Below are 24918 nucleotides of genomic sequence, written 5' to 3' on the forward strand. Positions count from 1 at the left end.
TCTGGGTCTTCTGGTAAAGTCTGTGATCCCCACACGAAGAAATGAGGACTCAGGTGCTGAGCGCCGTTCCACCAGCTACAGGTTTAATATCAGATCAACAACAGTAGAAAAACAGAGGCTACCAGACAAAAGAAGAGTAGGAAATCCAACAGCATCCAACAGGCTCTTTAAAATAATTCCTCTGTACAGTATTTACACACACACACACACACACACACACACACACACACACAGTACAGTACAGCTACACACTGAGGAGGGGGGGTATTGACTCCCCATCAGTCAGTCTGAGGCTGCAGCTTCCGTCTGAACGCTGCCCTCTGATTGGTCCGTCCTCCTCCATCCACAGTGCTTTATGGAGCCAAGACGCTGAAGGTGGAGGTGAGACAGTGTCCAGTGGAGTCCACAGCTGGTTCTGTTTCTGGTTCTGACCCCCCCCCAAAAAACCCCATCACAGCTGCTTCTCCAAACGTCTCAGAAGAACCAACAGCCTTCAGCGTCTCAGTGTCTCCACCCACCACGTCCACTCTGCCCTCAGTCTGTGACCCAGATCCGGCTCCCCCACCCCGGGCACCAGAGGCACATCTGGGACCAGCAGGACCAGGCCTTGGGCCCTCTGGTCCGGTGCGGGGCAGAGCAGTCGACTGGACGTCCAGGCAGGGAAATCAAACATACACAAACACCATTGAACTGATGTTGAAACAAAAACGTTTCCTCATGTGATCCAGTCACATGACGCCAGGCAGGGTGGAGGTCAGCCAATCAGGTGTGCCTGTGGAGAAGAAGAAGACATCATTGGTCAGGACGCAGGTTCATGGAGCACCCAGGACCTTACAGATTCAGGTCAGGTTCTGATCAACAGAAGTGATCAAACAGCATTTATTGGAACCTGTTAATTTGACAACAGAAAACAAACCGACTCTTTCAGACCAGCAGGTGACGCCAAAGACTCAAACTGTGAGGTCCAGAGTGCTGGTCTGAGGCCTGGGGTTAGGGGTCAGGGGTCAGGGGTCAGGACCAGGTGTGCTGGGGGCGGGGTCTTACCGTTCTCACCTCCGTGCAGGGGGGTACATGGACGGGGCAGATGCCTGCTGACTGGCGACGATGGCTGAGGACGAGAGACCTGAGGGAGAGAGAGCGAGAGCGCCAAGATGGCCGAGATTTAGTCCGATGACCTTTGGTCAGGTTCAATGAGGAGATGTGGTTGGACTGCATTGTGGGAAATGTCGGCTCAATCTCCGGATTCTTATATGTATATTCTGATGTCACTGTGTGTGTGTGTCACCTGAGGCGTAGGACAGGTCGTACTGTCCTGACAGCAGCGGGTATCCCAGGTGATGATGAGAGGGCAGGATGCGTTGGGAGGGCGAGGACCGCGGCCGGTCACCATCTCGCTCCCGGTCCCGGTCCCGGTCGTGCTGGATCTTGCTGTCTTGGATGGACGGGGACTTACTCTTGTACTGGCTGGCGTGCTGTTGCAGCAGGTCCAGAGCTTTGGCTTCACCAGTCGGCTTCACCGTCGGACTGGACCTGGAGGGTTTCTCCCCCTCGTCCCCCGCCGCCACCTTCCCGCCGTACGAGAAGGAGTAACCAGCCGGCAGGTACGAGCCTGAGGACCGAGAGTTCAGGCTTAGACCAGAACAGACCTGGACCAACACCAGGTCAAACAACATACAGCAAACTGGAGGACCAGGACCAAAGCATGAAGGCTAAGATAACCTGGAATGTGTGTCAACGTCTCAAAAACCCACGCCACCAGAACAGAGCCCCCCCCTCACCCCCCCCTCACCAGGGTAGTTCTGCATCATGACGGAGGGCATCCCTCTGTATCCAGGGTGGCTCGGCTCGTAGCCCTGACTATAGGCGTAAGGTCCGTGCATATAGGGCATGTATCCCTGGTGCTGAGCCAGGGGGGAGGGGAACTGCATGTGGGGGGGGTGCGTCTCCTTCCCCCCACCCCGATGCTCCTCTGGAGGCAGCTGAGTCCTGCCCTCCCCCCCCTCCTTTGGCTCCTCCTTCTGGAGCCCCTCCTTCGGCCGCAGCCTTTCGTCCTTCCCCTTCCTGTCCCGCTCCCTGTCGTCCTTCCACCGGTCGTCCTCCGGCAGTTTTGGGACGTCGGAGTATTTCCCCGGATAGACGTAGGACCACAACCGCGAGTCCGGCTCCTGAGGAGACAAGAGTAAGGTGACCTCTGACACCTGGATCTAAACGCATCAAACCACTGCAGCGCTGCGCTTTGTTTTAATCAAAGTAAAAATAGAAATTACTAAAATGATAAATCTTTTATTTTGTCATTTTTTTTGTTCTGAGTCATGTGACCTCAGTCTGAAAGCTGATTGGAGCCAGATGTTAAAGGTGTTTTTAACCTGTCACATTAAACTGCTCCAGCTACAGTTAGCCCCACCCACATCCTACCTGTCTGTACCACATGGCGGGTTCCATGCCCGTCGGCCTGCCTGACTCCATCCCTGGCTTGGCTTCCTCTTTCCCATGATGCCCTGCTTCATTCAGCTTCATCTTCAGACCCTCAGGCTGGGCGGCGGCGGCGGCCTTTGTGTCCTCTCCCTTTGCCATGATGACTGACTTGGCCTGTTCTGAAGGTGGCGGCGGTTCTTTGGGCTTGGGGGTGTTCAGCCCCCCTTTGGCGCCCAGGTCAGTCAGGCTGGGGGCTCGGGACAACGTGGGGGGCACTGACGTTTTCTGCTTCCACTCCTCTTTGACGGCAGCCTCTCGCTCTTTGCCCTCAGCCTTCTTGTCGGCCTGCCGCTGCCGCTCTTCGTACTGCTGACGGTAGGCAGGGTTAGAGGCCAGCAGGTGGGCGTGGTAGGCCTGGTCAGGTGAGTAGGAGTAGGGGGGCATGTAATATTGGTTGTAGTACAGAGGCTGAGCGTACATGTTGGGGCGCTGCTGGATGACTGATGGCTGCTGAGGCCCAGGCTCCGCCTTCCTCTCCTCCGGAGGCTCCACCTTCAATTTGCCCTCCTCCCCCACTTCTGGCTCCTCCTCCTTTTTTACCCTCACCTGAGCTCCCTCTGGGTGGGGCGGCGCTGCAGGAGCTGCCCCTGGGCTGGGGTTGGGGTAACTGGGGGAGTAATAGGAGTCATAGTTGGGGTAGTACGGAGAGTCTTTACTCGGGGGTTGTGGGGGGAACAAAGCCTTCTTGGCGCCTTCACGAGGCCCTTGGTCAGGCTCCACCTTCACCTTCACCCCCTCTGCCTTCCCCTCTCCGTCCTCCCCGGCATCAGAGATGTCGGAGTAGGCAGGGCTGCTGGTTTTGACGGATGCATTGTCGGCACCGTTCTGGTTGAGGTGCAGGGGGGGGCGCGTGGCCGGCCTCCATCCGGCTGGCCACACCGATGGAGGGGCTGGGCGCGTTGTCGGAGAAGCTGTACACCTTGTCAGCTTCGGCCTTGATGCTGGCAAGCCGACTCTGGTGAGCTTCTGTGGAGCCATTGAGCAAAGCGTCTGACACCTCGGAGTATGGGCTCTTCCCCTCCTCCGGCCTCCCCACCTTACACATCGCTTTTGGACTGTCCCCCTCCTTACCCCCCTCCCTCTTCTTCTTCTCCTTCTTTTTCTTGTCCTTGGAGAGGGCGGGGCTGGAGGCGGGGTCAGCCAGTGGCGGGGGTTTAGGTTGGATGTTCTTCAGCTGGGGGCTCTTGGGAACAGGCTGTACCACTGAGCCCAGAGCAGGGGAGGACGCCTGCAGGGCGTACGGTAAGGGCACTCCTGTGGCGGCGGGGGCCACGGGCCGGACCGGCTTTAAGCCCTTCTGGCTTAGTTTATCAGGCTTGGCACCACCCACCATCTTCTTGGCTTTTCTTTCGTCCATTCCATCATTGCTGGCCTCATCAGTCAAACACGCCCCCTCCTCTCCGCCATCCGTGACCTCAGGCTCCGCCTCCCCCGCCTTCTTCTTTCCCTTTGATGTCAGTTTCCCTGATGAGGGAGAAGGCGCATCGAAGCCTCGCCCTTTTGGCGTGGTGGAGCGGGCGGGGGAAATGGCAGCACCATTGCAGGAGGAGGGGTCAGGGTGGAGGGCGGGGTCATCCCCATATTCACTGTCCCCGTCCTGGTCCAATCGGATGTCTTGGTCGTTATGGGCACGGGCCTGGTGATACTTCAGCCCGTTGATGTGCTTGTACTTCTTGTTACAGTTGGGGTGGGGGCAATCTATGAGTACAGGGGAGGGGCAGGTCCGGTCCAGCTGTGGGGGGGGCAGGGGGTCAGGTTTACCTCCTGGGAGGGGGGGTGCAGCACCTGTGGAATTGGTTCTCATGCGTTTTGAAGCCTTGGTGTCCTCAGAGCTAGAGGTGGGCTCCATGTCGGAGGTGGGTTTGGTCTTCCTCTTGGCAGAGGATGGGCTGGCCTTGGCGTCCTCAGTGCCGCCAGCCGTCTGGCTGCCTCGCCGCCCTTTGCTGTTGGCAGCGGCTCCACGCGTCTTACTGCTCCCGCTGCCTTTGTTGTCGGAGGAGTTGCTGTTGTCATTCAGTGGCGTGTTGCTGCTTGGACGCATCCTTTTTCCCCGACCGCGACCGCTCCTCATCTCCACGTCACTGGTGGGAGACTCACAGAACCTGGAAACACAAAATCCGTCATCAAAGGCCACACAGATCCAGCCGTGATGCTCCACATTAAAACTGTTCCAGCTGGGTCCGTACCTCGGGGGGGCCCAGTCATGTCGTGTGCAGTCCAGCAGGGTTCCGACGTATGTTTTGTTCCTCCAGGTCACGTTGACCACCAGCATACCTACACAAACACACACAGGGTTGGACAACAGCGTGCAGATATGAAATATAACAGAGCTGCTGTGGAGCAGATGTCGAACAGTTTCATACTGATCCTCATCCTGGATCAGGCTATTGACCTCCAGTCAGTTGAACTTCGTTTTGTGTGCAACAGAAAACATTGATTCTACACTTCTTGTTGGTTCCTAAACTGAGCTTCAGCCTGGTTCAGAGTTCCAGTGTGTCTCAGGTCTCACCGTCCTCTGTCTCCTGCCACACAATCCCCTCCAGGTTGACGCTGGTTCCGGGCTCACAGGGCCCCAGACACTCTGGCTCGGTGGCCAGAGCGGCATCCGCCGTGTTCACTGCTACTGAACGTGTGCGCACCATGATCTGCTCACAGGGAGACGAGATGTCACTGTTGGAGACAGGAGCGATGAGGTGGAGAGGAGGAGGAGCGGGGGTTGAGACAGGAGAGTCCATCTGGGGGGACAGGTAGATACAGTCAGACCCTTTAAGGTGTCCAGGGATAAACTTTAACACACACACACACACAGCTGTTTGTTAAAAAGATCTGTCACGTCTCCTTGGGTTGTCTTATTTTTACTCCCATCTTGGATTTTAATTGAGTTTCTACCTTGGTGGGAGCTAACGGGATCAAAAAAAAAAAAAAATACAGTGTGACAGAAGCTTTGTAAAGGGCAGCGACAGCAGAGGGCTAAAGTGGAAGAAACAGGAAACCGGAGGAAGAGGAGGATGAAGGACAACCCTGTAATCATCCGGGAGGGAGGCAGCCGGTGTGGGGGCAGAGCAGGAAGCTCCGGGAAGGTGTCAGCCGTTGGCATGGAAACACTCCCACAATGATGGGGGCGTAGAGAAATGATGAAGGGAATTCAACCCTCATCTCTTCACTCATCTGTCTCTGCAGCTCAGAGACAGAGACGGACTATCATAGTCCAAGTCGTCTTTTAGACTTAAAGTCTCTTATTATTACAAATGAAAGCTTCATCACTTCAGGACTGAGAACTGAATGTGAAGAAACTGTTTCTTTCTATTTCTGATCTTTTATGTTTTTAACACTTTCTGGCTCCATTTCAACAAACATCGTTAAATAGACCAGACCAATGGCTCCAGTCCAGTCCAAGCACCTGAATGCAAAACTTTAGAGAAAGAGAGGGGGTCTGTTGACGAGTGTTGTCACCTGAGTCCCCCCCAGCTGCAACCACTGAACAGGATGGACGGATCCTGGCTGAGAGGTGATGAGTCCGATCTGAAGTGAACACAACAGCCAGCTGCAGTGACGCTTAAGTCAGAAATTTTATTTAAAGTTCCCGCAAACATTTCTTTCTGACCAGCTGTCCTCGACAGCAAAGCAACAAAACAAACCTCTGTGACCGTTTCCTGGTGTGTTTAATTTCAGAAACAGTTAAAGAATGAAACGGCAGCCTTGGATGCCCTGATGTTCCTAAACACACACTGCAGGTCTTAGCTCTCTGACGTGTGCGACAGCTGCTTTCCTCAGAGTTCGGTTCAGGGAAGCCCCAGTAAAACCCGTTCTGGGTCCAACAGCTGACCGGAGCCTGTTTCCCACCTGGTTAACAGGGTGTTGCCATGGTGACAGGGGATACCAGTCTCTCAGCCGCGGTCATCCTCTCAAAGAATAAAAAAATGGCCGCCTGGAATGCTGGGAAACCCCCCAAAGATCACACGCTCCTCTTCCAGGGGGAGGGGTGTGATTTACATCCTCTCCTATTGGCTGAGTTTTAACCAACAACAAACTCACAGCTCTGACACACAAAGCTGGGAATCACCTCCCAACCCTCCTCCCCCCTGTTCCTCCCCCCATTCAGCCAGGGACATTCATAGCAACAACAAGACACATTCCTATCAAGGTCACTCCCTCAGTGAGAGTGTGTGAGTGAGAGAGAGAAAGAAAGAAAGAGAGAGAGAGAGAGAGTGTGTGTGTGTGTGAGATTGAGAGAGCGAAAGAGAGTGGGAGAGAGAGAGAGTGCGTGAGTGAGAGAGAAAGAAAGAGAGAGAGAGAAAGAGAGAGAGAGAGAGAGAGACTGAGCGAGTGAGTGACAGAAAACAGCAACAAGTCCCGCCCACATGGACTGTATAATCTTGGAAGGGGGGGAGAGAGAGACTTTGTGGATCCACACAGTCTCCACCTGTGTCCACCAGGAATGCAGCTAAACACACGTATATACACGTGCACGCACATCAGGTCTCTGTGGACCTCCCTCCCTCAGTAAAAACCCCTGCAGGCCGACCTGCTCTCAGTCAGAGGAATGTGAGACGTGAACGTCGGTCCTGAGGGATCCAGGTCTGATCAGGTCTGGATCCTGCTGAGGAAACGTGACTGAACAGGAGCCGTGGTGAGGTTCAGGCTGCAGAGCTGAGGTGTCAGGAAGCCTTTCAGCTTCTTCAGATGCTTTAACTTCTTTTTTCAGTGGAGGCACTTTCCCTTCAGCCTGACTTGCCTTCTCAAACGTCTGTTCCCCAGAAGGCATTTCACCCCCCGCCCCCCTGTGCAGGTTGAGGGTATGCCTGGGCAGGAGCCATGTCTCCAGACTACCTACCAGCCAGGAGTTTACAGAGTTTGGCTGCCGCTAGACAGGAAAGTGAAAACACAGTGGAAAGAAATAATTCAAACTATTGTCAGTTGTTGGAAGATAAAAGCTAGAAAAACATCAGGGCTCCATTAAATCAGACGTAAAGAAGCTTCAGCGGTTCAGTCAAGGCTGATATCACCTTTGATGAACCCTCCAGGTGTATTTTAATTTCTCCAGCGTTCATATGCATAAGAAGATATAATAGTGGTTTTAAGAGTCCCCACAAAAAATCCAGATACTACCACTGTATTAATATAGAACCTAGTCCTGACCAAATCCATCTGATTAGCTAAAAGGGCAGCACGGTGTCACAGCGGTTCTCTCTGAAGGTCCTGGGGCCTCCAAAGACGTCCTGTTTGGGTTCATTGGTGACGCTAAACTGTCTGTAGGTCTGTCCAGGGTGACCCCACCCCTTGCCCAGAGTGAGCTGGGATCGGCTCCAGAACCCACCGTGACCCGGAAACAGATCAGAGGTAGAAGATTAATAATGAATGAGTGAAGAGATAATAGCACTAATCTTCAACTGTGAGGCTTCAAAGACAGTTTCAGAAAACTAATATTTTGCTGTCAAACACTGAAGGAGCAGACAGAAATATCCCGATGTGACATCACTGGTGACCCCCTCCCTGTTTCCAGTCTCTAAACTGTCCAACAACAGAGGAACACTTCATCCGTTTTCCAGTGTGTACTTGGTGTTTAGTCTGACTTAGTGTCCACGTGGTCTCATCTGTTTAGTTCTGTGGTGTTGGTGGTGTCTCCTGTCTCAGCTGATTTGAGGTCTTTCCCTGAGAGGCCTTGAGAAACGTGGACAATTTTCATCAAGTTAGAACCTGCAGGCAGCCAACAGCAGCTTGACCATCGTCGTATTAAGACACCTTTTCATTTCATAGACATTTCATATACTGGATCATCCCGGATAAACCACCTGTTTGACCTGCTTAACAGCTAGTTAAACAGAACCCTCTGTCTATTTTAATCAGGAAACGGCTGATTTAACAGTGAATATACAGTCTGATACCGAATCACCTGCCTGTTGGCGGGTAAGCTTGGATTAGTTGGCAGCCTAAATCAATTGATCTTGATTTAGCAGCCTGTTTATCAGTGCTGTCTAAACCACCTGAGGATCAGCTGTAGGATCTAAAAACAAAAACTGGGTCAGACTGGATCGCTGTGTAAACGGCTCATTTACAGATGATGGTCAGATTCTGACCAGTGGTCAAATCCTGCAAACAAGGTTTTAACCTGGAAGAAAGTACACTGAAAGTGTTGCAGAGATCGCACACACCTGTAACACCAGAAACACACATTCCTCACAGTGAGATGAAGAGATTAATTTTAAAATAATTGACTGAAACGTCTCCCTTTTCAGGAGCAACAAACAGATGCGACGTGACAGATCTTTAACCAGTTAGCATGCCGGTTGCAGCTTGTTACTTACATTTAAAGCACCTGAGCAGAAACACACACACCTCATCAGTAACACACCATCACAGATGTTCTCTTTCCTCTTACCTTCTCACCAACGATGACTTTCTTCAGGTTTCTGCATTCGGCGCCATCGACCTCCTCCTGCTCTGCTGTCATGGCCACGGGCAGGCCAATCCCTGCCGAGTCCAGTGCCATGTTCCCGAGCTGCTCTGCTGCAGCTAAGTCCGGGTTTTGTTGGCCTTCAAATGGGCGAGGGGCCACGGCCTCTTTCTCAGTGTTGACCACTCCTGTGGCCACGACCTCCATTTTGTCCTTCTTGGTTTTCCCAGACACCCCGTCCTTGTCCTTTTTCACAGTGGGGAGGGCCCGGGAAGGTTTACTAGACTTGTCAGTTCCCTTAGTCGGGGTGGAGTTCTGGGGCGGTGGATCCCCGGGGGCCCGACCCTGGCTTTCTTTCTTGGCCCCGTCTGGGACAGGGGCCTTAACGCTCTCCTTTGAGTTTTTACTGCGCTTAGATTTGGATTTGCTCTCTTTGCCCTGAGCAGCGGCCACAGGACTAACAAACTTTATATTGTCAGGTAAAGCCGCCACAGCACTGGGAGGGGCAGCCATGCCCCCTCCTTCCTTACTGCTCGACATCTCTAATTTGTCCTTCTCCAAGTCGGCGTCCAGGTCAATAATCAGATTGCCAACACCGATATCCCACTCATCGCCACTGTCGTACGTGTCCACCGCGTTGGAGTCCACACCTTTCCCGCCTGCAGGGCCGCTGCTGAGGGACATCTTAGTAGGAGCGTCCCGGAGCGCCGCAGGAGGGCCGCAGGAGGGCCACAGGAGGGCCGCGCCCCTCCCAGCCGCAGGACGCCTCCTCAGGGCTGGACCCTACGCCTCCTCCCTGATCCCCACATCGTGTCCTGCAGAGGACAGACAAAAGGTTCAGCAAAGGACAACCAGCTCGTTAGCTTCATTAGTCACCATTAACCGTGTTACAGACACATTAAAAGGTTTTTATTTTTGTCTTTTTCATTTTTAAAAATGCCTCAAAGTCTCCTCATCTGATTCTGTCTAATCAGTTCAGACTGTTCTTTGTAATCAGAGAGAAGCTCAGAAAACAAGAACCAACTGAAACACACTGAATGTTTCCTTATTTTCCTGATAAAAACTATGTAAAGCAAAATAACCAAAGAAAAGTTCCTCACATGGGTTTGGGCTGTTCTGGAGCTGATTATGAGCTTATATTTCTCTGATGAGGAGTTCTTTGGTAGATGTCACAATCAAAGATGGAGGATGAGAAAGGATGATAAACAGAAAGAGGGAGTCAGATAGTCAGACTGATCCAGATCAGCTGATTCTGTTTAAGGAGAAAACAGGGAGAACCATGAGAGAACGGCTGATGGAGGAGGAGACTTCATTTGGACTGAAGAGAGCCAAACGATTGTGTTTTCTCGACAAATGTGCTGTTTTAGTCAGAGACGCCATTTAACAGCCCGAGTAACTGCAGCAGCAGAGAGGAGCTGCAGTCTGAGATGTTCAGACGTCAGATACACCAGTTCAGTTTCAGTGTGTTATCAATAACACCCAGAATAAATCAGAGGTTAGATCCTTTCAGAATAAGAGCAGCAGACTTGCTGACTCCCATTGTGCAGCAGGCTTTCTGAGACCTGCTTGTTGTGGTCACTTCCTGCTGAAGGAGGTGGAGGATAAAGGCCGTATTGATGAGGGATCAGAGCCATTCACTGCAGCTTTTTCCCAGCAGCCCTCAGCGATTGGCAGCATGAGGGAGCTGAAGCATCTCTGCTCCACAGCCTCCTTCAGGCCACTTAACATGTGAATGGAGCAGCGTGACCTCTGACCTCCTCTGACAATACAGGGCAGAGCCCTGTGAGCGGATGGAGGGGGAGGGGAGCACCATTCACAGCCTGCTGCCCGACTGATGACACTGAGGCTCTGGATCACTCTGCATGAAGCAAAGAGTCCACTCCTCACCTGAAGAACCGAGGAACGACCTGCTGTGATTCACAACCAGTCAACAGAACAGACGGAGAACTGGAGTTTGACCAGCTCACATAGACAACTGTAAATAAGTGAAGAATCATTTTAGAGACCATGTTTAGATATAGATTAAAACAGATAAATAGTAGAGACAGGTAGAGATACAAAGCTAGAAGAGAAAATAAAATAGAATGATGAACATAGAGGTGGAGTTGGACAGAAATAGAGATGAGCTCATCAGTCCGACCCCCCTTCAGCTGGAGACCTGTGTTGGTCGGTCTGTGTTGGACATGAACTTATAGATAAAAGATATTTTCTTAAGGATAAAGAGTAAACAAAGAGTCGTATTTATCACAGCAGTAACCAGCTGACACTGGTTTCACCTCATCTGCCCTCCGTCTGTCTCCACCAGCGATCTCACATTTATCTGACTGGGTTTTCCTGATGGGATGATAATGATGATGGGTTCAGGTTACTGGTGGCTTATTTCAACAGTTTTACACTCATTTAGTTCATTCATGATTTTCAGACCAGCGCTGCAGGTTGACCTTCGACCTCATGTGGCAGAAACATTACTAAACACCTTAACTGCTCAGTCCATCCAATCAGGTGCTTCCTCCGCCTGCTCTGACCTGGGAGAAGACAGATGGTCAGACAGGAGGAGGGCAGTCATAATCCTGCTAATAACACCACTACAACCACTCAGACAAATACAAAACATACGCACAGGAGCGATAAAACACACCCCTCCCATTAAAGGTAAATCTCACCAATACCTTAATTTAATTAATGTATAATAAAACTGATGATTATTCACTCCATCACTTAATGCATTTGTTTTCTTGATCAGCAGCAGGAGAGATTCATTGATTAATCCTTGATCAATAATCTCAGATCAGTAGTTAAAGGTGCTGTATCTGTGCTGTACACAAACAACATGAAGCCTCAGACTCTGCTGGTACGCCATCAGACTTCCGGCTCGTCTTCCTCCAACACTTGATGAAAGGTGGTGCAGCGGCCGGACCTCTGCAAGCTGCCAACTCTGGGTAGTGCCCGGCCTGCTGTCAGCCTCTTTATATGGAAATGAGCCTGAAACGCTCAGGCCCAGAGAGCCGAGCTGCCAAGACAAATCATCCAGACGGCTCTGATGGAAACTTGGCCCGGGCCGTTCCAACGCAGATGAGCCTAAACTCCAGCAAGCGTCCTTTGACTCTGATGGAGTATAAACTTCATGTTCCAGTGGGAGAGTCCTCGCCCAGATATTAACAGGCTGTCAGGGTCCCAATGAGCTCCAGTGGGGGGGCTGGGAGAAGGCCAGCTTCATCTCTGGCTGCTTCTTTCAGACTGGAACACAACGGGATCTAGGTCGTACCACTGAACCAATTCAATTGTGATTCATTAATTCAGTATTTGATTGGACCAACATGTGATGAAAGAATATGTAGATAACGTGTGCTGCCACCTGCACAGTGTTTTCATGTCGGGGTTTAATCTCCTGCAGCTCTGACCACCACTGATATTAATACACTAAAATCTCAGAGCCATCACCTGTTAAACACAATTTCGAGAATAAGTAAAAAACAAAAACAAAACAAAACCAATCAATGATCACAAACACCAGAGCAACAGCCAGCAGATGAGACACGATCAATTTGCTTTTATCATTATCAAGGTGGAAACAGGTGTCGGTTTAAGGTGCCAAAGAGTCCTAGAAAATGAAATAAGCTGTAGTGAGCACACAGTCCCTGTATAACAGACAAATCAGCTGTATGCAAACCAGCCCCGATAGGAAACAAGGCTGCAGGCAAATGACTGAGCTCTGACTGCAACGTATGTTTGTTCAGAGACACTCTGGACCAGAGAGTTTGCAAATCGCAGGTTCACTATGAGAACAAGCATCTGTACTTACAGTCCTGCTGTCATGACACAGCACAGACCTCACACCATTCATCAGGACAGGGAGGCCACGGCATCGACCTAAATAGATGGCGTGTTCAGTAAACTGTTTAGAACCACATCGTGGGTGTTTATTCATCCCAACTCCTCATTCTTAAAAGACATCTCCATATATTCAGAATCAGCTCAACTTCTGCTGCCTCCATCTGTGGCTCAGTGCTGTTCACTGTAATCAGGGATAGCAGCTCAGAAAATAAGAAAATACACTGAATGTTTCCTTCTTTTCTAGATAAAACAGTGTAAAGCAGAATAACCAAAGAAAAGTTCCTCTCGTGTTTGGGTTGTTTCTATCTTTATCTGATCAGGAGTTTGGCTCATTAATTATGAAAAATCAGCTCTAAATGTCTTAAAGTCTTTATTCTGTCAACACAATCAGCTCAGAAAGATACAGGACTGATCCAGAGACTCTCTGATTGGCTGTGACATCACCCTCCGGAGCCAATAGGAGCATTCGATGTAGAGACGTGACTCTAAGCGTCTAAGCACTGCAGACTGCAGCCTGAAGTTCACGGTTGCAGTCTTACGTGTTTTTGATGAGACCTCATTTAGGACTTGGATCAGCATCTCTGCTCAGACAGATCTTTGATTGCGGAACATTTTTCAGGATTCTTCAGGACAACTTTCTAATTCAAACCATCACAAAGCAGAATGCTATAAAGCCAATGTGATTTTTGAAGCAGTCTGAGCCAATAAACACTGTGAGACAAGCTTCACCTCAAATCAGGTCTGTCTCAGATTCGGCAGTCTCAAACAGCAGAGCAGGACTCTTCTTCTGGTGACGTTAGATGATTATTTTAGCTTAGTTTATACATCAGTTCTCTGGGAGGAGCCTGAAACAGAAAGTAATCATACATAAAACTGCAGCGGAGTCCATCAGACTCTAAGCGCCGTGCAGCTCTGGATGGTGTTCAAATGTGTGACGTGTTTGAACAAATAGGGACTGGAATAGAAAATAAATTACTTCTAATAATAGTTTCATAAACAGGAAATGTTTCCCATTGGAGGCTAAAATGCACATTTTAGACTTATTAATAACTGCCTGTGAATGAATCATCATAAATGGATCCTGGACATTGTGAGCGAGGAGATCAGGGACCTGATGAGGAACTAATGTGCTTCAGGACATTAATCACTGAGATGGTGCTGCAGGCAGCAGAGATGTGTGTTCACTCAGGCTGTACCCTATATATATATACACATTTTTAAATTCATTTATATTTATATAATTAAATATTTTATTTATATATATATTTATATTTTATTTTTTAGGGAATGTTTCATTTTCAGAGCAGAGCGTCTCTGAAGCAACACTGATGGTGTTAATGAACAATAATGCTGAGACTGTTTCAAAAAAGGCTCCTGTGATTTGAACATTGCACTTGGCTGAATTGCAATCATAATTTTATTTTTAATGGACCGTACAGCTCTAGTGTTCAAACCAGCTCTGAAAGTGTGTGAGAGAATGTTCAATGTCTTCCTTTTAAATATTTAGAAATATTCTAACTTGTGATTTATTTTTGGAAGCAAACGTCTGTCACGATGTCAGTTTTGTTCATGTTGCCTGTGTGATGTAAAAATTATATTTATCCCTTTTCTGTCTGTGCTTTTGCGGTGAAAGAAACAAAAATGCTGAGATGCTGACAGTCTAGATCTGGTTACCCAGTCGTGTAAGCAGCATGTCGCTCTAATCTGTTAACACGGATTGGAAACCAAAACGGAGCCACGCCTCCAGGTGTCTCTGTCATTTTTCTTCCTCAGGGTTAATGCACTATTCCAACACAATTTCTTCAGCTTATGCTGCTGCATGTTTACAGTCGTCCTGTCTGGAGTTTGTCAACGTCTTCTTCTTCTTCATGTGCAGAGATGGACGCCGTCAGAAGACTCTGCTCAGAGTTACAACTAGGACAGAGACACTCAGTTGTACCTGTACAGTGTGATTTTTTGGATGACAGCAGACAGAAGAGAGTTAAAGTCTAACACAGCCAGTGTCTGTGGCCTCCAGCAGATACACCTCATCTCCACGTCTTCAGACAGCACGCTAACAACTGATGACTTCAAATGTTAATCTTTAACGCACAATCTCAGCAGCAACACGACAAGACCGCTGCTCAGAAAAGGCCTGAAGCTCTGACTGCAGCCTGAGGGGAATGCCACAGCATGAAGCCATCCTCTCATGACCACGACAACCATGACACCCTTTAATGAGGCATTTGTCTTCGGGCACAGGGGTGTCAGGCAGACACTGGACTGGTTTTTACAGCTTTGTCTTGGTAACAAATCTAAAACTAATGAACTATGACAAAGGCAATTTCACACCAGTTTGTTGAAACCATCAGGAGGTTAAGTCTGATGGTTAGTCTTTCGTTGATGACGGTAAAATGAGTCTCAACGTTATTGAACATCAACACCATCAGTGTTAATATTGTGGGGGTTTCTTTGCACATCATACAGCTGTAATGAACACATGAATGTTTTTTGTGGCAGTGACCCCACCACCCCCAAAGGCAGACTTCAGCCTGTGGTCAGGAAGAGCAGCTGAACTCCAGTTAAGAGGACTTTTATCTGCCTTCGTCCCTCGCAGCTAACAGCCGATGTCTCAGTCCAACAGAGACAATCAGAGGGTCGATACAGCCGGTGGTTAAACTGAACTCAACAGCAGAGACCTCCCCGTGACTTCTGCATGCTGCCTTATCTCCATCTGTTTAACGGCTGCTGAGCTGCACAGAGGCCTCGGCACATCAGACTGAGGGACCAGAACAAACAGGCCAGCCCAAAGCCAGCAGAAGAGAAGCATCTCAAATGTAGGTCAGGACTCTGAGGTTTGTAAACTGAACACACCTCTGACCTCGTGTCAGAGCAAACTGACACTGGTTTCTCCTTCTGACCCCCCCCTCTGGTTCTCTGGAGGTGAAGCTCAGGTGTCTCCACCAAGTCATTCACTGCAGCAGCCGTCTCACCTCTGTGACCGTTTGAAGCACCAGGGTGACGCCGTTTCACGCAGCCTTTGGCTTCTCTCGCCTGACTTTCTGATGTCAGGGTGGGGAATCACTACAGACGGCTGTACTGGACTGCAGAGAATCACATGCTGCACTGCAACTGTGTCCACAGGTATTAATGTGAACTTCTGCTGAGCAAGCACTTGTTCATTTCAGTGAGCTGTTGTCTCTTCTCCACATGACAAACAAAACTGTTTACAAACAGGAAATATAATTACTACACTGGAGTGAAAACACCTACAAAGGCCAGATACTTTGAGTTACTCTGTAAAAAAAAAAAAAAAATCAGCTCCACATCCAGAGCTCATGTGTTGTTTTTAACGTCAATGGAAATAAAATAATAATTCTGGGACATCACTTAAAATTAAGAGGGAATCACAACATGATTTTACACCATGTGATCACAGGAAAATAATCTACATAACATCAAAAATATCTGTGAAATTTAAAGAAAATTAATATGTACAAAGCTGAAATAAAAACTTTGAATGTTTTATTCACCTAATGACGAGACTTCAGCAGTGGTCTATAAAGACAAGAGATGGTGTTTTTTTTTAACACCAAAGCACAAAGAGTTGAGATACAAGACTAATGTGACAACGTGGACACAAGTGTGGCTACTTCAACCAGCCATGAACCAGGAAACAGAGATCAAATCAGAGATCAAATATCTGCAGGAGAAGAAAACCCCTCTGCGGCTACGAGTAACAGAGTTAAAATGTTTGACAAACTGTCAGTCTGCCTTGCAGTTTGTGAGGCACAAACCTTAAACACGCCAATAAACAGATAAGGTGTCTCATTATTTTCAGAACCTGGTTTGATTCCCGGCTGAGTTCTTCAGTGCTTTCCTTTCTCATCTCATGTTTCCTGTTTTGTCACTGACCCACCCAATAGAGACATTGAAATGTAATTGTGCACCACAGCTTTCCATACAGCCTCACCACAACATTACTGAAGTAGTATATCTGTGTATTTTGAGGATCTTTGGGAATTTGCAGTCAGTTTTATTTTTCTGGCTCAGTCCCAGGACTGAAAAAGTTCAAAAATGATTCTGCGGAATCTAAATTTTATCAAAACCAAATTTATTCTCAAGAGGATTAACCTCCAGGACAATGTGGAATTTCTCTAAAGCCAATGTTTAGATTCTGAAGTCCTTGTTAGCGTTGTCCTTACTTCAGTCAGTGCTGGCAGAAAACCATTCAGACCACTTTCACAACACTTCCATCTCCTCCAAGCTTCACCGCCTGTTTACATTTATTCAGAGTTGGAGCAGAAGAAACCGTTTCATCCTCCACCAGCAGCACATCTGCTACTCTCCAAAATCGTCACTGCTCTTCCGATTTCCTCTGTTAAAGTGCCATTAAATGCATCCCAGACAGAGTCTATATGAAAAAACAAACCTGTGACACAGTATTCAAGGACATTTCCATCTCAATTCGATGAGTTCACTCTAAAGGCCACAGACTCACTGGTGCACAGCGATGATGGCCGCAAATCACTTCATAAAAGTCAGAGTGGGTGAAAAGACTTCAACGGAACAAGTTACACAACTGTCAGGACACAACACACACCTCCCTCCAGACGAACCCGGAGTCTTTACGGTTCAATGGATTTACCAGGAAGATAAATCTACATTATCTAATGTGTCAGCTCATCCAGATTCAATTCTTTCTCCTGGGTTCAATAAGTGACCTGTTAAAATGCACAGTTGGATAAAATGGAACTTAAACGACCAGAAAACACAGAAAAAGAGCAACTTTACAATCTTTAAACTAAAGTACTGTTCAGTTATTGTTCCTCACTGTAGTTCAGCCCATGGACTGATGTTACAGGCCTTCAAACACTCGCCTGTGTTATGCAATCATACCAACATCGTATTAATACATGGTAAAGCCATTAAGTCTCCCCCAAAAGCAACAAAAAGCTCAGTTTGCATGAACTGTGCTGCATATTTGTGTAAGTTGACCTGGTCAGCCAGCTCAGGGGATATTTATATCCTCTGGTTAGCATGTTAGCCTGTTAGCCGGTCTGGAGAGGCTTACTTGTTTGGGTGGTTGTGAAAATAGACAAACGTACGTTTACATGCCAATAGTGCGTGAGATCGGTGTCGTGTGTCGGGGAAAGACAGTGCAAACAGTTTTAAACACGTCAGTCCAAAGAAAACGGGATAACGAAGATACCGTTAGCCGAATTAATCGGCGGGCTAGCTAGCGGGTCGGCCCGTGATCTCCCTGCCCTTTAGCACAAAGCTAACACGTTCACACCAAATAAAAATACACACATGCAGCAAAACACACACGACGGCATTAACCAGAGAGGTAAATGTGAATTATACCAAACGATTGAGCACAAGATGTGCAGCTACACCGAGGCCCAACATGAGGCTAACGAGATCCATTATCGGACGCGATGCTGCTCCGCTCCGTGAGAGAGAAATGTTGTATTTTCCGAGAAAAGCTGCTTAAATTATTCGTTTTACAAAAACAAATAAATTTAAGGTCCAGGGGCAAAGAGAGGACAAAGGCCCCGGTGTAACGCTGTGGACAGATCCTTTATATAACTGTTGACCTCACGTCCTATCCGTCGTCTGATGGACAATTACCGATGCGGCGCTTTCAACCTCCCTGTCAAACGGATGGGTCCATTATCGGACAGCGGCTGCGATTCCCCGCTAAAACCCGTTTTTCTGTAACTTATCCGGCACCGAGTCTGCTGGATACGGTCCCGCTAGAGAACCGGAGAGTCCGAGTCCGGATTAGATGCTGATCCTGACTTATTTAAATGCCAAATTAGCCCGAAAACACGCCGCACACCCCGACGCTGCTGTGGACGCTCGGCAAAACAGAGCACCGGTTAGCATCCAGAGAGGCCGTTAACAAGAACACACGGAGCGGATCGTTCCCGTTAAAGTGTGCAGCCCGGAAGACACGGTGTCCCGGCTCTGCTTCACCTTTTACGGCTATGAACAGACAGGCAGGTCCGGCGGGGACGTGTCCGACGATGGACGCGTGCCTCTTAGCTCCCCGGTCTCTCCAGACAAAGACAGCAGCTAGTTTGCCGAGCTAACCCCGGGATAGCTAGCAGGCTATCCCGCGTTTCACAAAACTGGGTCCAAATCCGACCAAGAGGGCCGAGCTCAGTCCGGCCACTTACCCCTTTTGGAATCCCGATCCGACCAGAGTTCATGTGCACTCCATAGGTCCCGGTAATCCCGGTAAAAACAGTTCACACCGAGCTCCAAACCGGCGGACCGAGCAGCAGAAACCAGCCAACGTGCTCCCCGTTCACTGGACCGCAGCCATCACACGGTCACATCCCGCAGAAAAAACGGAAAACTGCGGGAAACGCCGACATTCTGGAGTCACTGCTCGCTGCCGGATGGAAGTTGCAGTAGTCCCCGGTATTCCATGTGTGGATGTGACATTCCCAGAGTTCCCAGATGAGCGTTATCCGCGTTAACAGACACACAGACGGCCACAGACGGACAAACAGCTCCGAGGGCCTAAAAGGCTGGAAGGCACGACACAGCCCAAACCCCGGAGCACCGGATCCACGGATTCACTGGACCTGGACTACACGGGTCGGACTGGAGCCACTCACTGGATCTGGATTCAAGTGGCGACCCGCCGTGACGTCACCAGCCGGCTAAGCCGAAACCCGCTTATCGAAGCTTCGGCCGTCGCCATCTTTTGTTAAATTTTTTGCTAACCAGTAGAAAGCAACTTTTGTAGAAGAAGACGGTGACCTGAGCTCCATCCTGATTGAGCGGACTGGTCTGTCAGTCACTGGTTAGCCACACCCACGATTCCTGACCAGGAAAACGTTTACTGAGCTGTTAGTCCCAGAGTGACATCCAGACATTTCCCCATAGAATTCAATACAATCTGACCTTTTTGTTTTTTGTACAACCAGTTGTCATTAAACTGAATGATCAACTTCCCTTTACACCTTACTGAGTCTGGTATCTAGGCCCCGCCTACACCTCTAATCATCAGAACAAAACAAACTAACAGGAGAATAAACTCTGGTCCAAACACCAGGTGACAGGAAGTGACTACCTGTTTCTGTCTACGCCGGCCTGGAGGTGTTTCCAGGGCACAGCACAGGGACGGACCAAGCGGGGACGAATTATTTGGTTTATTTTAATAAAATATATTCTGCAGTTGTGTGAGCTGAAGAGATGTTCTCCTGGTTTAATAAAAAAACTAACTAAATGCTGAATCTAAAGACGTGAGGAACGGCCACTCTTTGTCTTCCTGTCCCAACGGCACACACTCATGTTTCTGTGACAACTCTTATTCATGTATTTCATACTTTAGCACTGACCAACCATCACAACTAAAATCCTGGACCTGGTCTGAACCAAAACCTGGTCCAGCTCGGGCCCTAAAACCATTTGAGGCTGAGCAGCTGCCACACGGTCCCCACTCAGACTGTAAAACTGAACCAGTCCTCACAGAGACGGCCAGACAAGAACACACACACTCCCTCTCACTGTGTTTAATGTAGGGATTCCAGAATGGTTACCTCGGCAACAAGGATACGGTAACCCTGGCATGGCATCACTATCTGTGCACGCACGCACACACACACATTTTATTATGTTTTACACTAAATGAGTATGTGTGTGTTGATGTTTATTAAAGGACTGAGGTGGTTCATGTTACAGTACGGACACCTCATAACGTGAGACAAGTGTGTGTCTGTGTGTGTGTGTGTGTGTGTACTTTCCATCTGATTACACTCTAATCAGCAGCCCCTGCAGGAACAGAGACAGAGCTGCATTTACATTTTTATTAGAACCTTTTATGTTTGTGGAGGTTCATTTCACAACCTCAGCAATGGTCAGATAATGGGGAGAGGTGGAGGAGAGATGGAGGAGAGATGGAGCAGAGGTAGAGGAGAGATGGAGGAGAAATGGAGGAGAGATGGAGCAGAGGTGGAGGAGAGATGGAGCAGAGATGGAGGAGAGATGGAGGAGAGATGGAGCAGAGATGGAGGAGAGATGGAGGAGAGATGGAGCAGAGATGGAGGAGAGATGGAGGAGAGGTGGAGGAGAGGTGGAGGAGAGGTGGAGGAGAGATGGAGCAGAGGTGGAGGAGAGATGGAGGAGAGGTGGAGCAGGCAGGTGAAGCTGAGCACCTGGACAGGTCTGTTCCTGCTGTGGTATGAATACAGGAGTAAGTCCTGAAGACGATCCTCTCGCACACAGAGAAGTCCAGACAGAACAGCTGAAAGGAACAGCTGCTGATACAGAAGCCAGAACTGGACCAAGACCACCACCACCGCTGCAGGACCCCAGAAGATCCACAAGTATGAGTTTGGCCTTTTCATGACTCTCAGTTTTATTTGGGTAGATGTTCAAGGTCCAGACAGTCTAAAGGTCTGAAGGTCTGAAGGTCTGAAGGTCCAGACGGTCAAAAAGTCCGAAGGTCTGAAGGTCCAGACTGTCTGAGGGTCTGAAGGTCTGAAGGTCCAGACGGTCTGAGGGTCTGAAGGTCCAGACAGTCTGAGGGTCTGAAGGTCCAGATGGTCAAAAAGTCCGAAGGTCTGAAGGTCCAGACTGTCTGAGGGTCTGAAGGTCTGAAGGTCCAGACTGTCTGAGGGTCTGAAGGTCTGAAGGTCCAGACGGTCAAAAGGTCTGAAGGTCTGAAGGTCTGAAGGTCCAGATGGTCTGAGGGTCTGAAGGTCTGAAGGTCCAGACGGTCAAAAGGTCCGAAGGTCTGAAGGTCCAGACGGTCTGAGGGTCTGAAGGTCCAGACGGTCAAAAAGTCCGAAGGTCTGAAGGTCCAGACTGTCTGAGGGTCTGAAGGTCTGAAGGTCCAGACGGTCTGAGGATCTGAAGGTCCAGACGGTCAAAAGGTCCGAAGGTCTGAAGGTCCAGACTGTCTGAGGGTCTGAAGGTCTGAAGGTCCAGACGGTCAAAAGGTCCGAAGGTCCAGACGGTCTGAGGGTCTAAAGGTCCAGACGGTCAAAGGGTCTGAAGGTCTGAAGGTCCAGACGGTCAAAAGGTCTGAAGGTCCGAAGGTCTGAAGGTCCAGACGGTCAAAAGGTCTGAAGGTCCGAAGGTCTGAAGGTCCAGACGGTCTAGACGTAGACCAGCCCCTCAACATAAAATGATGGCCCTTTAATGAAGTTTTGAACAGAACAGAGTCCAGGTGTTTCTCCAGAGTTGAATGTCCCGTCCTGTGATCTGCTGTCATATGTAAAGTAGGCGAATCTCAGGTGTGTGTTTGTGTGTTTGCCTCCTCAGCACAGTTAAAAAAGAGCTCATTAATTATTAATAGGAACCTTATATAGCAACAAAGAGATAAAGAGGGGTACGTCTCCATGGTGACAACCCCCCAGACCTGCAAACATAACACAAAATACCACAACACAGCACACACCACCCACTGGGTCAGACGGACAGCAGCATGCACAGGTCCTACCAGCCGCTGAAGCCCGTCACCAACCGCTACCTGCAGCAGCGATGGGACCAGAACAACTACGAAAACCACCGCAGGAAGGTAGGAGGTTTGGACATGGACCTGTTGGAGGTAAAGGAGCGGTGGGTTTGAAGGTTAAAGTGATCAAAAACAAAGATTCCAAACTGGAGCAGAGTCATCAGAGATGACATGTAGATCAAATTCATGACATGATTGATTTAATGGTGTCCAGGTTACCCATAAGGCCGCAGGTGTACCCCACCATGGTTGTCATGGTAAAGCACGTGGACTCCCTGTTAGCTGTAGACCCGTATGGCTCTAACCTTTGTTCACCTGTCCAGGTGAGCTCCGCCCTGCCTGTAGTCGACACCAAAGGCATGAGGAGTCCGGCTCATGTCCAGCTCAAACTGAAGAAGCTGCAGGTCAGTGGCTGCCGAGCTGGTTCTGGTTCTGACCGGTACTGACCGGTCCTGACAGAGCTCTAACTGTGTGTGGTTCAGCTGCAGGACGAGCGGCTGTCGACCATCCACAGAGACAACCGGCTCCTCGCCTCCAAACTGGCCGACATAGTCTGCTCCAAAGGCCTGGTGGACCACCAGAACCAGTACCACCTGAGGAGGTAGGGTGTGACTCTGATGATGATAATCTACAGCTGCCATTGGTCGGTATGTCTGGATGACGCAGTGTGACCAATAAGAACAGCTGCACCTGAACCAGGAGGACGGAGCTGGGCCTAAAATAAAGTTTGATCGTTTTTAAAATAACCCTTTGATCAAACACTACCCCCCAAGAAAAATTCAAGGCCCAGAGGCGCAGAGGCCCCTGGCAGAGTTTTTCTAGACCTAGATCTTTAATGCTTGCGCTGATGACATCATCATGCCCTGTTGTGAATAATGGATGTGACCGCTCCGGCTGAATTATTGATGGTGGAGATGAGTCTTTAATCTGTGACTGAGTCGGGATCATCGGAGCCAAGAGATGGAGCCTCAGCATTGACCTCTCCACTGAACCTTTGTGCTGAGGAGGATGAAGCGATTCAGCGTATTAGCTCTGTTTTGGTTCTCCTCCAGCTCCTGAGGGAAACATCTGGCTCTTTAGCTGCTCAGTCTGGGTCTGAAAATCAACTTCCTGTTTTACGCAGATATGTGTAAATAGCGCTCTTCCTTTCCTCTTCCTGTCTTCAGTCTGAACGCTGACAGGAGGAGGGAGGAGCTCCTACTGGTCAGCCGTCAGAACCAGGCCATCTACCAGCGAATCACAGCGCGCCAGTCGGAGTACCGCCGCCAGCTGTGGTTGGGTGACTGGGAGAGGGCGGAGCGTTGGCGGGACAACATTTCCCAGTATCCCCGGGGGCTGGCAGATAAACGGGTGAGTCCAGACATGTTTGATCTACGACAGAACACTCATATATTATGGTGCATTATGGGTAATCATAGGGGTTGCATCATTGCATTATGGGAGGAGGAGGTGTGATCAGTGCCACCTGTGTTTGTGTCTGCAGAGATCACACAGGAAGGTGAAGTTTGCGACTGTCGAGGACGATGGCTGGTCGACCAACTGCAGCCGGAGCGAGACTGACAGAGAAACACACACCTGAAACACACACACACAAACACACAAACACACACGTGTTGCTTCTTTGGCTTCCTGTTTATTTGATAAATAAGCTTCTCTGTTTGTCGTCTGTTCTGAAACTGAATAAAGTTTTCATTACTTCCTGTTTTCAGCTGATATTTTGACACTCACATGAACCTGAGGGGGGGAGAGAGAGACAGAGCGAGAGAGAGAGAGAGAGAGAGAGAGAGCGACAGAGAAAGAGAGAGAGAGAGAGAGAGACAGAGCGAGAGACAGAGAGAGAGAGAGACAGAGCGAGAGAGAGAGAGAGAGAGAGAGAGAGAGAGAGAGCGACAGAGAAAGAGAGAGAGAGAGAGAGAGACAGAGAAAGAGAGAGAGAGAGAGAGAGACAGAGCGAGAGACAGAGAGAGAGAGAGACAGAGCGAGAGAGAGAGAGAGAGAGAGAGAGCGACAGAGAAAGAGAGAGAGAGAGAGAGACAGAGCGAGAGACAGAGAGAGAGAGAGAGAGACAGAGAAAGAGAGAGAGAGAGAGAGAGAGAGACAGAGCGAGAGACAGAGAGAGAGAGAGACAGAGCGAGAGAGAGAGAGAGAGAGAGAGAGCGACAGAGAAAGAGAGAGAGAGAGAGAGAGACAGAGCGAGAGACAGAGAGAGAGAGAGACAGAGCGAGAGAGAGAGAGAGAGAGAGAGAGAGAGAGAGAGAGAGAGCGACAGAGAAAGAGACAGAGAGAGAGAGAGACAGAGCGAGAGAGAGAGAGAGAGAGAGAGACAGAGTCCAGCTGAGCACAGCTGATTGGTCCAGCAGGGGGCAGTACTGGTCTGTTGGTGTCTGAGTGTTGGCCTCATTAAACGGTTTATATTAAATATACAACTTGATCTTATAGATGAGTGATGTCCGTGATATTTTATGTTTTAAATTCAAACAAACTTAAATCGGATCAGTTGATGAATTTATCAGGAAACCTGAATCTGAATCATATTTGATGGGTAACAGGGCCGTGCACTGCCCTCAGGGGCGGGGTAAAGGTTAAAGGTCACTGTGAATGACTGTCTTCATCTGGATGGTGATTGACAGGTGATCCCTGTTGTAATGCAGTTTCACAACTATCAGTTGTGCGACTTCGTTTTTCTTTGTTGTTGTTAATGAAGGAAATTGATGTGTTTACTGAAGAGCTGTGAAACTTTTATTCTGAAACTTCTAAT

At 49.1% G+C, this 24918-nt stretch overlaps 2 protein-coding genes across 2 annotated transcripts; one reads left to right on the top strand and one right to left on the bottom strand.

Moving 5' to 3' along the window:
* Window positions 1–61: 61 nt before the first annotated feature.
* On the bottom strand, window positions 62–19246 carry znf609a (zinc finger protein 609a). Its single transcript, XM_029523725.1, is given in 10 exon segments — window positions 62–772; window positions 1045–1123; window positions 1286–1609; window positions 1790–2165; window positions 2416–3319; window positions 3321–4577; window positions 4662–4749; window positions 4985–5210; window positions 8855–9684; window positions 18868–19246. Coding segments are annotated over 8 exon segments (3948 nt in total). The 5' UTR covers window positions 9554–9684; window positions 18868–19246; the 3' UTR covers window positions 62–772; window positions 1045–1049.
* Window positions 19247–22130: 2884 nt separating this feature from the next.
* LOC115057020 (uncharacterized protein CFAP97D2) lies at window positions 22131–23746 on the top strand. Its single transcript, XM_029523885.1, has 5 exons — window positions 22131–22223; window positions 22484–22564; window positions 22643–22761; window positions 23327–23510; window positions 23644–23746. Exons 1-5 carry the CDS (start codon window positions 22131–22133, stop codon window positions 23737–23739), a joined length of 573 nt encoding a protein of 190 aa, XP_029379745.1. The 3' UTR covers window positions 23740–23746.
* The last annotated feature ends 1172 nt before the right edge of the window (window positions 23747–24918 follow it).

This window comes from Echeneis naucrates, chromosome 16 (assembly GCF_900963305.1).
Source record: "Echeneis naucrates chromosome 16, fEcheNa1.1, whole genome shotgun sequence".
NCBI classification, from domain to species: Eukaryota; Metazoa; Chordata; class Actinopteri; order Carangiformes; family Echeneidae; genus Echeneis; species Echeneis naucrates.

Bases quoted from the DNA above. Each gene is read 5' to 3' on its own strand.
- LOC115057020 (XM_029523885.1), top strand. From the start codon at position 22,131: ATGCACAGGTCCTACCAGCCGCTGAAGCCCGTCACCAACCGCTACCTG. The intron at 22,224-22,483 runs GTAGGAGGTTTG...TCACCTGTCCAG, and splicing joins ACGAAAACCACCGCAGGAAG to GTGAGCTCCGCCCTGCCTGT. The intron at 22,565-22,642 runs GTCAGTGGCTGC...TGTGTGGTTCAG, and splicing joins TCAAACTGAAGAAGCTGCAG to CTGCAGGACGAGCGGCTGTC.